We start from the raw sequence: 16,398 nt of genomic DNA on the forward strand, positions 1-16,398 counted from the left end.
CCAAGGCCATTTATTGTAGAAAGAACCTCTTTCTTTTTAACATCTTTTTAACAAATGGGGCTGGGACAATTGTTTATTTACACTAAAGGAAAGAAGTTGAACTCTTATTTCACTTCATAGACAAAAGTGAACTCAAAATGGGTCAAAGACCTAAATTTAATAGCTAAAATTATAAAAATCTTACAAAAAAACAGAAACAAAAACTTCATAACTTTGGAACTGACAATGGTTTCTTCCTCTTGTTTTTTTGTTTTGTTTTTTTTTTTTTTTTTTTTTACATCAATATATTCTTTATTTTCAAAGAGGAAGAGCTGTTGTATTTTCTTCCTGGTAATAGTTTCTTAATATGACACCCAAAGTATGAGCAACAAAAGGAAAACAGACAAATGAGACGTTGTCTAAAGTAAACATTTTTTGTGCATTTTAAAGGATACTATCAAGGAAAGTAAAAAGACAACACACAAAATGGGAGCAAAAACTGGCAAATCACGTATCTGACAGGATTCTAGTATCCAGAACATATAAAGAACTCTTAAAAATCAATAACATAAATGGGAATGCAAGCTGGTGCAGCCACTCTGGAAAACAGTATGGAGGTTCCTCAAAAAACTAAAAATAGACTACCCTATGACCCAGAAATTACACTACCAGGTATTTATCCAAGGGATACAGGTGTGCTGTTTCAAAGGGACACATGTACCCTCATGTTTATAGCAGCACTGTCAACAATAGCTAACGTATGGAAAGAGCCCAAATGTCTACTGATGGATGAATGGACAAAGAAGATGTGGTATATATACACAATGGAGTATTACTCGGCAATCATATAGAATGAAATCTTGCCATTTGCAACTACGTGGATGGAACTGGAGGGTATTATGCTAAGTGAAATTAGTCAGTCAGAGAAAGACAAATATCAAATGACTTCACTCATAGGAGGACTTTAAGCGACAAAACAGATGAACACAAGGGAAGGGAAACAAAAATAATATAAAAACAGGGAGGGGGACAAAACAGAAGAGATTCATAAATATGGAGAACAAACTGAGGATTACTGGAGGGGGTGTGGGAGGGGGAATGGGCTAAATGGGTAAGGGGCATTAAGGGATCTACTCCTGAAATCATTGTTGCACGAGATGCTAACTAATTTGGATGTAGATTTAAAAAATGAAGAAAATAAAAAATAAAAGTAAAAAAAATCAGTAACATAAAGACAACACGATTAAAAAATAGGCAAAAGACTTGAATAGATATTTTTCCAAAGAAGATAGACAAATGGCCAACAAACACAGGAAAAGATGCTCAACATCATTATTCACTGGGGAAATGCATACTGAAACACAATGATACCACTGCACATCCACTAGGATAGCTAAAATTAAAAAGGCAAGCAATAACAAGTGTTACTGTGGAGAAAAATGTAGAAACATTAGAAACTTCAGACATTATTAATGAGATTATAAGATGCTGTGGCTACTGTGGAAAACAGTTTGGTAGTTCCTTAAAATGTTAAAAATTAAGGATGCCATGTGACCCAGCTATTTACCCTGAAGTATGTATCTAATTCTCTGACAGTTCAAAACACATGTCCACATGAAAACATTGTATACGAATATTCATAACAGCATTATTTGAATAGTCAAGCTGGAAACAACTCAGAAACAATTCACCAACTGACAAACAGAGGAAATGTGATATATCTATATAATAAAGTAGTATTTGGCAATAAAAAGGAATGAAGCGCCATTATTTGCTAAAATATGGATGAACTTTGAAAAAGTTATGCTAAGTTAAAGAAGCAGACATAATGGATTACAAATTATATGACTGCACTTTTATGAATATCCATTATAGATAAATTCATAGAAACAAAGCAGATTAGTGGTTGCCATGGGCTAGGGGGAGGTGAACTGAGGAGTGACTGCTTAATGGGTTATGGGGTTTCTGTTTAAGATGATGAAAAAGTTCTGGAACTAGTACTAATGATGATTGTATAACATTGTGAACAGAATGTCTCCAAATTTTACTCTTTAAAATAGTTAAAAGGGAGAAATGGTAAATTTTATGTTATGTGTCTTTTATAATAAAAATTTACATATACTATTGAAATGTGTCATTCAGGATGTGAACAAGCATGTGTGTAAGTCCATTTGGATGGAACTGTGGCAAGGCCTCAGGGAACAAAACCGAGAGAATGGATAAGACATAATTCAATCAAGAGACAAACTAGAAAATGCTGTAGATCTCAAGCTGCAGTGTGATTACACTGGTTGTACTGGCAGATACCATGCTCTATGTGCAGCCATGATGGAGCTCCCAGTGTGTGCACCTGTTTATCTTTGGTTGAGGTACATAAGCGTGAAATAATTATTAGAAGACTAGGACGAGACTGGGGAGTGTCATGCCATGGAAAATGGCAGGGTAGGGTGCTTAAAAAATTGGTCCCTCCAGCCATTAGTTGGGAAAGACTGTCAGGATTAACTTTTTTCAAACTCTGGAATCTAATCCATAGTTTATAGCAAGGAGGGGACTGGTTAATGAAGAGAAGGGTAGCTGGAATTCAGGGAGAGAGCACTGTGGTGTTTCTGTCCACTGAACTACCATTTTTATCTTTCGGTGCTGTGGGATAGTGCTGATGTTCCCGGCGTGGCTTCCTGGTGCCAGAGGGCTACTATGGTATGTGATTATTAAATGTTGTGTTATTTAATATAAAATGTATTGGTAATTAAAATGTTGTTATTAAAATGTTACCACATGTGATTTGACCTGTATGGTGGTTCTCTGAGGGACTAGTGAAGAGGCTGACTTTTGTTTTGCCCCTCCCTCCTGGGCTTTCCTGGGGACAGTGACATCTATCAAAAGATTTAAAGACATGCACACTCTGTGCCTGCCTGACACAAGGGGTGACAGATGGGACAGGTGGCAGACAGAATCCAAAAACTTGACAAAGGGAAGGCTGAGGAGAATGGTATTAGAATAGGGGCTAACAGGGACACTGTAGATACCTGGGAAATTAAACGTAACCAGGAACTGCCACATGCTTTGAAGATACCTATGGATGTTAAGTTACCACCTCTTGCAGATCTGTGGGCTTTGTGGAGGCAGGAGATGAAGGCAAAGGAAGAGGCTTCGGTAGCCTGGGTCAGTGCAGGAGGAATGCTCCAGCTCAGAGCTGAGTTCCAAAGAGAACACTCTAGGTTTTTCTTCCTGGCTCTGGGATGTAAGGATCTCTGTCAGTTCTCTGGCTAATCACTTAGATAACAGAACAGTCTTCAGTGACTATACATGACAAGAAATGCACTTTCCCCCATTTATTTAGTGACTTCGCCAAGCTATTTTGCGTATACAGCTGTAGGGGAGAGTTTGGTTTTTCAGAGTTAACACAGTATAATATTCAAAATGGTTAGGTTTTAGCAAAAAATTACAATGCATACAAAGAATTAGGAAAATATGGCCTATTCATCAGGAAAATACATCAACAGAAACCATCCCTGAAGAAGTCCAATCACTGGACTAAGTAGACAAAGACTCTGAATCAACTAAAATACACTCAAAAGAGCTAAAGTAAACTATGGATAAAGAACTAAAGGAAATCAGGAAAACTACCTATGAACAAATTGAGAATATCAAGATAGAAATTGTAAAAAGGAACCAAATAAAAATTCTGGAGCTGAAAAGTACTATAACTGAAAACACAAAGTTGAGTAGGTATTCAGCAATAGAGTTAAATAAGCAAAATAGAGAATCTGCAAATTTGAAGATAGAATAGTTAAAAGTATTCAGTCTGAGGAACAGAAAGAAAAAAAAAATGAGGAAAATTAACAGAACCTAAGGAACCTGGGGACACCATCAAGTGTACCAATACCCAAATTATGGGACTTCCAGAAATAAAAGGGGAGAAGACAGCAGAAAGAATAGTTTTACAAATAATGATTGAAAACCTCAAAAATTTGATGTAAGACCTAAGTCTACACGTTCAAGAAGTTTTATGAACTTGAAGCAGGAAGGACTGAAAAGATCCATACCAAGACACATACTCAAACTGTCAAAAGACAAAGGCCATCTTGAAAGCAGCAGGAGAGAAGTGATTCTTCATAGAGAAGGGATCCTCAATAAGACTAACAGCTGATTTCTCATCAGAAACCATGAGGCCAAAGGTAAGTAGGACAGTTCAAGTGTTAAAAGAAAAACATCCAACCATTCTGTATGTGGCAGAATTCTGTATGTGGCAGAGCTATCCTTCAGAAATGATTAAGATGTTCTCAGGTAAACAACATGTGGCAAAACTATCCTTGAAAAATGAAGAAAGTAAGACATTCTCAGATAAAACTCAAGGGGGTTCGTTACTAGCAGATCTATCCTACAAGAAATGCAAAAGGGAGTCACTGAGGCTGAAAAGAAAGGAAACCAGAATCTAACTCAAAGCTATATGAAGAAATAAAGAATTCTATTTAGGGTGAAGGTAATGGTAATTACATAGATACTGCTTCATACTCGCTGGGATGGCTATAACTAAAAATTTATATATATATATATATATATATATATATATATATATATATATATATATATATATATATATAGAAATGTCTATGAACAAATGAATGGATAAACAAACAGTATACATACAATGGAGCATAATTCAGCCATAACAAGGAATGGAGTACTGACTGATACAAGTTACTACATGCGTGAACCTCAAAAATATGATGAAAGAAGCCAACCATATAAGGTCACATATTGCATGATTCTATTTATATGAAATAGTCACAATAAGTAAATCCACTGAGACAGGAAATTGACAATGATTACTAAAGGGTGGAGAGGAATGACATAATTTGGAGGTCTATACACTAATGACTACACCCCTAAATGCTAGAGTCACATATCCAATTGCGTACATAACTTCTTCATTGAGGTATCTCATAGGAATCTCAAACTTAAATTGTCCAAAGTGAAACCATTAATTCTTTCCTAAAACCCCAAACTTGAAGTCTTGCTTAGCTCAGTAAATGGTACCGCTGTTTCACAATGTGTTTCAGGCCAAAACCCTAGGAATTCTTGATTCTTCTTTTTCCTTCACATTGAAATCTAATCCAGCAGCGAGTTCTATCAGCTCTCCTCTTTAAACGATCCAATTTCTCACCACCTTTCCCTACATTCACCCTGGTCCATGCCATGCTCATCTCTTACCTGCACTCCTATAACAATATCCTAACTTGCCTCTTCCTTTCAAAGCTGGGCCAGCTGAAGTGTACTCTGAATATACCAGCCATGATGATCTTTTGAAGGAGGAATCAGATCATATGTGGCCCATGAGTCACACCATATTTAGGTGTCACAGCAGACAGTGAATGCATGCTGAATAAATACTTGACGGATGAATGCACACAGGCCTATGTTCTAAAGCAAGGCTACCAAACTTTTCCTAGAGTAGACCAGAGGGGAAGTATTTTTATTTGTTTAGGAATATAGTCTTTGCTGCAACTACTCAACTCTACTATTAGGGCGCAAAAGCATTCACAGACGATACATTCAAAGAATGAGTGTGGCTATGTTCCAATAAAATATTATTTCTGAAAACAGAGGAGGTAGGTAGTTTGCTGACTCCTGTTTCAAATTTTAATAATGTAGTAGTGTCCCATCACTCTTACAATCACCATTAGAATAAAATCTGAATTCCTCGAAGACCTAACCCATCTCAGTCTCTCCATCTCCTACTACTTTCCTATGCCCTTACTTTACCCTATCTTGCAATTTCTCAAATAAACTCAGCTTTTTCTGTGCCCACGCCTTTGGTATTTGCTGTTTCCTCTGCCTCTTTGCATAGGTCATTCCTCACAGTCTTTCCTCAAAAGCTACCTCTTCAAAAAAACCTTTCCCCAGCAGTCCATCTCCTTTTCTCCAGTCCTCATGACTTTTGTTTAACATCTATCATTCTCGGGAAATAAATCATTTATTTATTTTTTGTTTACTTGTTTATTGTGTCTCTCCACTAAGAGGTATTTCCATGAGAAGGATTTTGCTGATCTTGTCACTTTATCTACAGTAGCTAGAATAAGGTCTCATAAACGGTTGACGCCCAGTATCTGCTAGATACATGGATGAAAATTAAAGTATTTTAGAAATGCCAAGTGCTATCCAAGTAGCAGTACCTGTTATTCTTTTGGAAGGAAATGGATGAGAAAGGAGAGGAAGGGAAAGATATACGTAGGGTGTGGTAGGAGTATCATTGGCTTACAGTCTTGGGTTTGATTCCCTGAACAAGTGTCTAAGTATCTGAGAAGACTCGGCTTCACTTTTTCTAAAAGAAAAAATGTCCATATCTGGAAGTCTGTTCTAAGGAGTGATGACGTCATATCAAACCAAACAAACATCAGGAGAATTGAGGCTGGTTCATTTGCCAAATTTTCTTTCTTTCTTTTTTTTTAACTGTAATGATTTGTAAAACTAAGATACTTCTATCAATTTTAAGTTTTCAGAAACTGAATTTAGCCTAAAGGAAAACTTTCTATTTTCAGATAATTTTTTGATGTATAAGTTGCAAAAACAGTATAAGAGTTCCCATACACTCTTTACCCTGGAACTGAACTTTTTGAGTTACAGATTGCTGTTTCCATTTGGTAAAAGACAAAGAAAAGCAGATTCATTAAAGCTCTAAATATTCTAGCAGCTTGACAAAGTAGTACAATTTCCGATATTTATTTTTAGGGATCTGGGTATCAATTGGAAAAAATTCAGTTTATCATACAAAACAGATAAAAGTCCTCTAAGAGATTATGTAAACTAATGGCCAAATGCATCAAGCCTTTTTTTCTCATTCCATAGGAGACCTGGAGAATTGTTAGCACTGTCACAGTGTAGCCACTTTAAACAAAGTCAAACTATTTGCAAGTTTTTCTTGGATAGATTAACTTGATCCTTCTATAAACACAAATAGAAGGCAATATATCCAAAACATCTCATGCTTGAAGGGGTACTTGTAACACCAGTTCCATTTGGTTGCAATGATGCATTCAAATACCACTAGATAATGCGACTGCTCAGAATTGCTGACAACACATTTGCTGCTAAACAAATAGGCAATCAGTTGTCCCAGGTTCTTAACCATTCGTGCCATCCATACTCTTTGAAAACCTCACTTCACTTCCTGATAAGATCCCTCACTCATCAAAGGCTGCCTTCAAATGACCTTTTTTTAAGGATATTATGGAATTAAGTGTTACTGAAATGATGTCGATATAAACTGTTTTATATGAGGTGATGTTGATGTGGTAGTCAAAGCATATAGCTCAGGAGAATTCTCTTCAAAAATGATATTCATAATTTGAATTACACAACTGCTAATAATCTTAAAGGTTTTCAGCATTTCTAAGAAAGACATGGATATTGACCCAGAATTTTACATTTATCAAATTTTGAAAATTAGCCAGAGCACTTAGGACACTGAGGAAAAAAGAATGAAATATATCCGAAACATCTATTAATCCATAGCAGAGAAAAAGAATTAAGAAAAAGACAATATACTTTATAGACCTATATAATTACAAGATAGTATCATATGTAACAAAATAGATATGGGTGATTAGATACCTTTTCTTCAGGTATACTGTAACGCACATTTTCCAAAAATACTGATGTATTTTCCACATTTGTATATCGTAAAAGAATATGAGCAAAATCTTCTTCACTGATAGTGTTCATCCCATTAGAGTAGGAAAGGAATTCTATTTCTAGAACTTCTGTTTGTAGGTTATCCATGAATCTATGACAAAATATATAAAGAATGAATATGATAAACGAAGAGTGATGGTGGGGGCTTTGGCTTCCCCATCTGTGAAATGGGGATAACACAAAGACCTTGCAAGGGAGCAATGAGACTTTCGAGAGTTACTGTGCAGTGCCAGGCGATTACTACATGGACACTATATCCAGGTTTACTAATGTGGTTCACTGAGACTAAGGAGTTGGGGAGATACCTTCGCAGGAATACACAGGACATAATCAATCCAGATATCCAGGCATTTCTTATCATTCAGCAACTTCCTATTACACTTACCAAGATAACCACTAGTAGGCTGGTACTGATGGAAGTGCGTATTTGTTATAGAGATATATTCAGTTAAGATGAAAGCAGCCAAGAAGTGAGTATTTCTGCACCAGATCGTTCCTAGAGACCTTTCTGACTTCAGCATGTTAACATTTTTCAATACGAATATAAAGGTAAGCTCACCTATAAAAATCTTCAAAGTTGAGCTCAGCTTTTCCTTTCTTTCCAAAAAAGTGCACAAGAAGTGTAGTATCTGTTACCAAACTTGTAATGTCATCAGCACGCTTAAAAAAATCACAATTTAAAGGTTAGCTGCAATAAACAGAGTAGGGATACCCAACATCCCTCAAAGAATTTTATCACCATATAAATACCAAGAACATACAAACATTAACATTGGAATGAAAAGCATAAGGGTGCATTAATAAATGCCATTACAGGCAAAATGAAGTTCAATATTTGAAAACAGAAATATGACTGAAATTGATCTTTATCCTCAAAAAATTTTAAAGATTAGGATTATATTTTAAGGAGTTTTCAAACTCAAAGTATACATATAGGTTATCTATATTTTAAATTATCTAAGATGGCTGAAATCCTTTACTAATCACCTAAATGTTTTCTCACTAGATAAGTCATTTAGTTTGGATTTTCCTAATCAACCCCAAAAAATCAATGTTTTTTAAGGATGTCAAAGGAGGTAAATTCTTCAGATGTACGAAACATGGGGCTGACAAAAGAACTGTCAGAAGCTTCACAAGATAGATTCCTTTACGCATCACATTTTCCTTTTGCATTCCACATTTATGATACTTTAAATTGAAGATACTATATTTTGAAACTATTACTTTGGAAATTACACCATCTATAATTTTGTTTAAAAGGCTTACATTATTTTTTGAATGGATAAGAAATTAATTCCAGAGGATTTTTTCCCGCAATTTCCAACGCACATAATTCTAGTCCTTATAAAGTTTACTGGCCTATGAAAACAGTCCTTTCCTTTAATGTAGCAATATCAATTTTCCTTTTTTCCCCCCTCTCTCCCCTTTGATTCTTTTCTCTTCCTTCTCTTCTCTCCTTCCTTCCTCACTTGGCCAATAACTCATACCTATCTTATAAACTCAGGTATAAAAATTAAAATTCAAATGACCGTAACTCTCCCATATATTATCTTGGAGAATGTAAGAAAAATAAGAGGTCAAATAAGAACTACTATTTTCTGTATTAAAAAAAAACCACAGTCATAAATATCCATCTAAAAGTACATATCTGAAATATTACTTCTTGGTGAGAATTCTGTTGGCATTTTATAGAAAACAGAAGAAATAGCATATACTTCTCTACAAAGGAGTAAGTTGTGATCTGTGTTCCCTGACAAAATGTCTCATCTTACCCATCTTCCACACATTAACTTTTGGTAATCCTTTGATTCTTTATAGTTCTCTTCCCAATCTTTCATGAAGACAGCAATTTTATCCTTCATAATATTTGCTGGATCTTTATTTCCCTTCTCCCTAGACCAACTATTATTAACTACTAATGACTAGTTCAATGTTATACAGACTACATCTCGTGATTTGTCTTTTCCCTCCCACATGCCTTCTTTCAATCCCTGTTTTTCTAAAGTGGTCTCTTTGCTACGGTGATTACTCAGGTCTTTCTTAAAAACTCCAACAGGTAAGGTATCTTCCACTTTAAATGATCTCAGATTGGTGAAATTCTTTAGTAAGACTATAGGTCTTATTTATATTTATTTAGCTTGGATTTTCCTAGGTAATCCCTAGCATATAACCTCCTTTAACTGGTTTGAAAGATCTCTACTGCTTCTTAGTTTGCTGACAACTCCCAGGATTTTCAGGAGTTGGAATAACTTAGAAGTTTCCTGTAATATATCCAACTTCTTTGAAGATCTGATCGCCAGGGAGAAAACACCACAGCCTGGAAGCCAGGTGTCCCATACTATCTTTTAAATATACCTTATTGAACAAGCAGATGATGGATGTTGAGGAATATGAGTGGTGCCAGCCTTTCAGAACTCCCTACTGATAGCAGACAAGTATAACTTTCAGTAGCGCTCAAAAGGCACTATTACTTCCACCAGTGGCTTTAGGTGGAGGAGGCAGACTGCCATTAAGGACAGGATTTAAAATCAGAAGATCTGAGTTTATGGATCTTTTGACCTTTAGCTTCCTTATCGATACAAGAGGCACAAACCTACCTATGACAATGAATGTGAGGATAAAATTAGGATATGAATGTAAGTCAAGTATACAAGTATTATTATTGGCAGTCATAAGCTGCTCTGGTGTAAAGCATTAAGACCTTTGGGAAAAAAGAGATTTCTCATGTTAATTATAAACATTCTTTTGTGATTGTGTATCATCAAGTCCAAGTCTAATCCATCATTATGCATGGAACAGCTTAAGGAAGCAGGGGGAGGAAATATTTGAGAAGGCATGACTAAATGGAGCATCAAGTGGAAGCTCTATCCAATCAGAAGTCAGCATGAAGAACGGGGCGGGGGGGGGTATCCATCTAGAAGCTAGAGGAAGGGAATGTGGGGGAGGTATAAAGTGGGTAAAAAGAGGGGCCATGGTGTTCTAGAAAAAGCTGCTTACTTCACAAATAAGCAGTGGTGTGGTGAGCACATAAGACGGTGAGCTCAAGTGTCAGATTTCTGGCTTCGGATCCTGAATTTTAACCGCTTAGTTAGGTGACCTTGGGAAGTTAACCTCTCTGAGGACATTATTACCCTCAGGAATAATAACAGTACCTACCTTGAAGTGTTGTGAGGCTCAGGTAACACATGTAAATCATTTAGCACTATAACTGGCATACTGTAAATGCTCAACAAATGTTGGCTATTGTTTATTTTTGCCAAATCAATATATTTCAAGAAGTTGAAAAAGGACTAGACGAGACAGAAAAGATAATGTTGAAGCTTAATGCAAAAAAAGTTTTACATGGTGTACTCTTACTTCTTTTGTTAATGGAAACTGCCCATATATGTTATACAGACCTGAAAAAAAAGCCTTCAAATGAGAACACCAAAAGTTAATGAACTCTGATAACACCCTCATGAAATGTTTTCCTTTAGTGCTGTGATGTCCTCTACCTCAAGACCTGACACAGTGAAATGAGATGGCTTTGTTTTACACAGGTTTTAAATAATGACCTCATTCTTCCAGCTTTTCTCATGCCCACTGAACAGAGCAGATCTTCGTTTACAGTCTTTCATCATCAAAATCTTATTAGACTTAGGTTGCACTTATCCAGATAATCCAGACCCACAGAGGCATAAGTAACAGTTTGACATTGGAGAAAAAAAATTAGAAAATGGAAATGGTGAAAACTTTTCTCCCCCCACTCAATGAAACAGAGCACTGTTGGGAGTCATTGAAAACTATACCAGTGCCCTTAGTATCCTGGCAGAGTTATGCAACTTAAATCACAGGGGAGTTGGGACAAAACAGAGACTTTATCCCTTTGATTCTTGTGCTCATTGTTAAAATAAAATGAATTCAGGTGTTTTCATAACAAAGCAAGAAAAAGCCACAAAAGAACCCTATGGCCATTTATGAAAGACCCTTATCTTTTGGGGCTTAAAAATTACTTTAAAAGATTTCATCAAAAATAAAATAAATTGATACATTTGCATGGAATTAAAAATGTCAAATATTACAAATTTTTAAAATATCTTTCAACGTATTTTTATTGATTACAGTGGTATAATAATCTTATCAAACTCTATCCAAGGGTGGCGTATCAAACAGATTTCTAAGCTTTCTTTCAAACTAATGTGAATTCTGAAATACTGATACTATAAACAATTTGATGTACACTGGCATCAGTAGGAACCGATAAGGAATTACGATGAGCTGTAACTTAACTACAGTTAATTCTCAATTATCCTCTCTCATGTGGGACGGTAGTAACAGAGATAATCCCCAAATAATTATTTTACTTTAGAAGACAATATAAGTTTTATTTTCTTCTTTCTTCTATCTGATCTACTTTCATGATGTTTGAATCAATTCATTAAGTAATCTAGCATCTTATGAGTGAAGTGTAGGTTGATCATAGCCAATAGTGTGCTTGTACACAAGCTCTTTAGGAAAAAAAAAACCCAACAACCCCGATTTGTAGTGTTGGCCAATTTCTATGGTATTAATTCCTCTATCATGGCCACTTTCAAGGACCAACAGGATGTCATGGAATGTTGAATTGGGAAGAGATGTGCAGAATTAGCTCTAGGAAGCCATAAAATCTAGCTCCAGCACACCTCTGACGAGTGAAAAACATCTTCAAAAGGTCTTATGCATACATATAATCTTTGAGTATATGTAAGAGCTGACTAGTCTTCTGATATTAAACCTCCCCAGACCTGGATTAAATTCAACATCGAATTAGCAGATTGTGTCCAACTGTGGGAATTTCTTAGATTAAAGACAGGCTGGAGGCTGAGAGGTGGACAGTCTCCGATGGAAAGAGAGCAGGGACACGACTGTTAGTTTGAAGCTAGGTCCCAGTTGGGCTGTAGGACTCCAGGGCTCATGTCCCCAGTTGCTCTTACTTCAGGCATTTACTACCACGTGCCTGCACAAATGATTACAGAAGTAAGTACTTCTAACATACCTGTAAATGGAACATCAATGACCACTTTATGCCTTAAAAATGGTTCAAATTAAAAGGTAATTTTAAAGGGTTAATTACTGGTCATAATTACATCATATTTACATATCAGAGGCAAACTGGAGAAAGGGAAAAATGCTTTATTTATGTTTTTGTATTGTAAAATTGAGCACAATTGACAAAACTAACATTGCCAAGTGTTTGCCTAGCCTAGGGGTGCCAACAGGGTAACACTGTATATGGGTAACAGAGGTCACACCTGGATTCCTGTTCACGTCTTCAGATTTTTAGGTGTAATTTTTAAGTCAAAGTTTAGGGCTGCCTGAGTGGCTCAGTCGGTTGGGCGTCCAACTTTGGCTCAGGTCATGATCTCGCAGTTCGTGAGTTCAAGCCCCACGTTGGGCTCTGTGCTGACAACTCAGAGTGTGGAACCTGCTTCAGATTCTGTGTCTCCCTCCCTCTCTGTCCCTCCCCAACTCACCCTCTGTCTCGCGCGCTCTCTCTCTCTGTTTAATAAATAAACATTAAAAAAATGTAAAAAAAAAAAGTCAAAGTTAGAAAAAGAAATGAGAAGCTAACTTTAAAGAGAAAAATAATGAAAAATGTATCTCAGTATTTACTGAAAAGTTCTTTGTGGTAAGACTGACAGCCATTTCTAATAAAGTTCTTAAAAATTAATAGAAAATATAAAATAGTGTTTAATGTAAAAGACATAGCCCATCTTTAAAAATGACAAATCGCTAACAAAACAAAACAAATGAAAAATCCCTAATAACAGCAGCATAATGAGTCGGTGGTGGGAGCACCCCACCTGAGTGCAGCAATAAGGTGCATGTCACTAGGGAATTCAAGAACAATAATGAGTAATCGTCAGTCCGCTTTTTAATTTTCCATGCACTGGCAATCCTAAACAGTGTCAAGTTAAAATATCCCTCCCTTCCTTGACTGACTTCTCCTAACATCCCTCCCCTATCCCCCTTGGTAAGCTACACGCTAATATTAGGAAATTTAATATTGAAATCTACCATACGCTAAAGCATTAGCTATCTTTTACCAAGTTAGAAGTTTCAGCCTTCATGTAACATTGCAAATTATAAGGTTAAAAGATTCAGTGAAACAATAAAATAGTACTTTCAAATTTCCTGAAAGTGAGCCTTAAGTTAAAAATAGCAATATTTCTTTTTAATTAAGTTGGAAAGTCACAAGTTGATTTAATATAGACCACTATAGGTGGCTTTGCAGCCACTGCCAGCACAGAGGACATATTCGAACATACTGTTCGGACACGGGAATTATTGCTTTACTGGAGAAAAGGGAAAATACAAAATTATTGCTGGTTTCATCATTGTAACTCTGAAATGAAATGAAGACCAGATTTACAAAACGGCAAATAGTACAACGTCCTGCTTGAGGTTTAATTGTACCTCTGCGAGGTCTGAAAAGAGTGCTTGGCTTGTATTACGTCTCAGTGTATCCCAATAGCTTCTGGAGACCAGTTCCTCAGCATCTGTCTTAAGTACCTGTAGAAGTTTTAAGAAGTACATCTGAAATCTAAAGAACAGTCACAAAGAATGATAATTTATACACTTTAAGTCTCTTCTAGCCAACCTTGAAAAGAAAACACATTAACTTACCTGTTTTGTTTTCTGCTGCGCACAACAGTATTATATTACATTGCTGGTAAACCCGGGGTATTTTTTCAAAGGTGTAATGGTATATAACCACTATTTCCACGTACAATGTGGCTTTGTCAAAAAGAATCGCATTCCTCGGCCCTCCCCCATGCTGCCTACCGAAACATGCGTAACTTCTAAGAAAGTGTGAAATAAGCATTTTATTTACACCTTATGTGAATTCATTTGGAGAATATTTTGGTAATTTTGTAGCGACCTATAAAAATGATACTTAATTTAAAAATCAGTTATTGTTGGCTAGTGTACATTGTGTCAGTGCATCAAAGAGTCAAAATGACCACATTCATATTTAGAGGAACAAAGCTGAAACTAATCTAAAACATATACAAAATAAATATGCCAGTTTACGTTAAGCCACCTAAAGTTACTCAGGGATTTGGTAGCTGTGTCTATTGTGAATAGATGAGGGACTTCCTAATCTTCTATCTCAGTACTGGATAGACTGAAGAAGGCGATGGATACCAACAGTAAGAAATGCAGTCTAATCTTCATATGAAAATGCAGAACTACAAGCTCAACGTGGGTCTCTGTAAACAAACATAACTACACGCAGTTTCTGGCACGGTTTATCAGGGAAGATTTCACAGGTGCTCAGGCTTGGTATTCTGGTTATTGTGAGAAGAAAATGCTGCTCGGTGTACTTAGGAGCGGCTGATGATTTTTATTTTTGTGTGTGTTAATTTTTAAAAGTCTGGTGCCACTAATAAAATCATAATGCATTTGGGAATTATTTCAACACACTAAACTTTACTTCATTATTATTAACTAGAAAAAAAAACACTGCTTACTGCTCATATTTTAATAGAATCTTAGATGTTAATAATAATGTATAATTTAGCAGAAATCACTTATATAAACATAGAAGTACTTATTACCATCAGTGTAAATGCAGCAATATACCAGATGATCTGCTCATCACCCCCTCTAGTAACAAAATAAAATGTAACTAAGCAATTATAAGCCAAGTGAGTAAAATCAGCTGAATTTAGAACAAAGTCCATGTCTTTATATAAGTATGGTAGAACCTCACCTCAGTAAATGTTAGCTAGATTAGGTACTCTGCAAAGATTATCTTAATATTTTCAACATGGATACATTTTTTTTATTGTAACTGAGAAGGTTATGGTAAAGAAAGGGATTGTTAAACCTATCAAACTAGAAAATAAGGCTTACTACCCTGTTATTTGGAGGGTAACAGGAATGATTCACTTTGTGAAGCCATGCCTCTCTCCTTCCAACAGTGGTCACCATCGCCGCTCACGCACATGCACACACACATGCACACACTCCAACACTGATGACATCAGAAGGATGTTCATAACATATTAAGGGATACAATTAGTTTGATAGACTATACTGATGTGGATCTCTACATTTTCTGAGCATAGAAAAGATGTAAATGTATTCAAACATACTGAATGACGAGATTGGGATACGTTTTATTTTCCTCTTTTTGCTACCCATATTTTAAAATATTTTAAGAATGTATATTTATCTATCAGGATAATATATTTATCTATCAGGATAATATATTTTTCAATAAAAATATCTTACTTAGAATATAACAGCTTAATGGTCCCTCCTGTAGAAAGGTTTCACACTCAACATTTAGCTCCAAAGATTAAATTATGATAGAATATATAACAGAATTGCTATAACTGCCAATATATGTTGTTTTATCCATAGGCTTTTAGATTATATAGAGTTTCTGGGGAAAGGGACAATATTCTTACAGCAATTATTGTCATTCCTCATATTAATATGTCATTCCTTGTACTGAGGGGGAAAAAGCTAATACATCAGTGATTTTCTTGGCACAGTCATAGGTGTGTTTGTTCAGGAGACAGGATTTAATTTTTGATAATGACTCAGGGATTAATTTGGGGGATGAAATCAAGGGTAGATTTTCAGAACATGCAAAACTAGTAGAAAACTTTAGTATCAGAAAAATATAACACAATATTTAAAACAAGCTTAAAGTAGCAATGAAAATCAGCCTAGATGATTTTAATAGCAAGA

The 16,398-nt window shown here is 35.8% G+C and overlaps 1 protein-coding gene across 5 annotated transcripts in view; it reads right to left on the bottom strand.

Annotated features, from left to right (window-relative positions):
- MICU3 (mitochondrial calcium uptake family member 3) overlaps window positions 1–16,398 on the bottom strand; it is a 110,418-nt gene that overhangs the window by 9,231 nt on the left and 84,789 nt on the right. For 4 of the 5 annotated variants that reach the window (XR_008295879.1, XM_027077239.2, XM_027077240.2 and 1 more), the window contains 3 exons: window positions 14,110–14,205; window positions 8,234–8,334; window positions 7,594–7,765 (listed from right to left, as the gene is read on the bottom strand). Coding sequence is in view for 4 of the 5 variants with exons in the window: in XM_027077239.2 (XP_026933040.1) it covers window positions 7,594–7,765; window positions 8,234–8,334; window positions 14,110–14,205 (369 nt within the window). In the remaining variant the exon portion in view is untranslated. The remainder of the gene's footprint in view (window positions 1–7,593; window positions 7,766–8,233; window positions 8,335–14,109; window positions 14,206–16,398) is intronic. The other variant, XM_053216353.1, reaches the window with a different exon arrangement.

This window comes from Acinonyx jubatus, chromosome B1 (genome assembly GCF_027475565.1).
Source record: "Acinonyx jubatus isolate Ajub_Pintada_27869175 chromosome B1, VMU_Ajub_asm_v1.0, whole genome shotgun sequence".
In the NCBI taxonomy this organism is placed as follows: Eukaryota; Metazoa; Chordata; class Mammalia; order Carnivora; family Felidae; genus Acinonyx; species Acinonyx jubatus.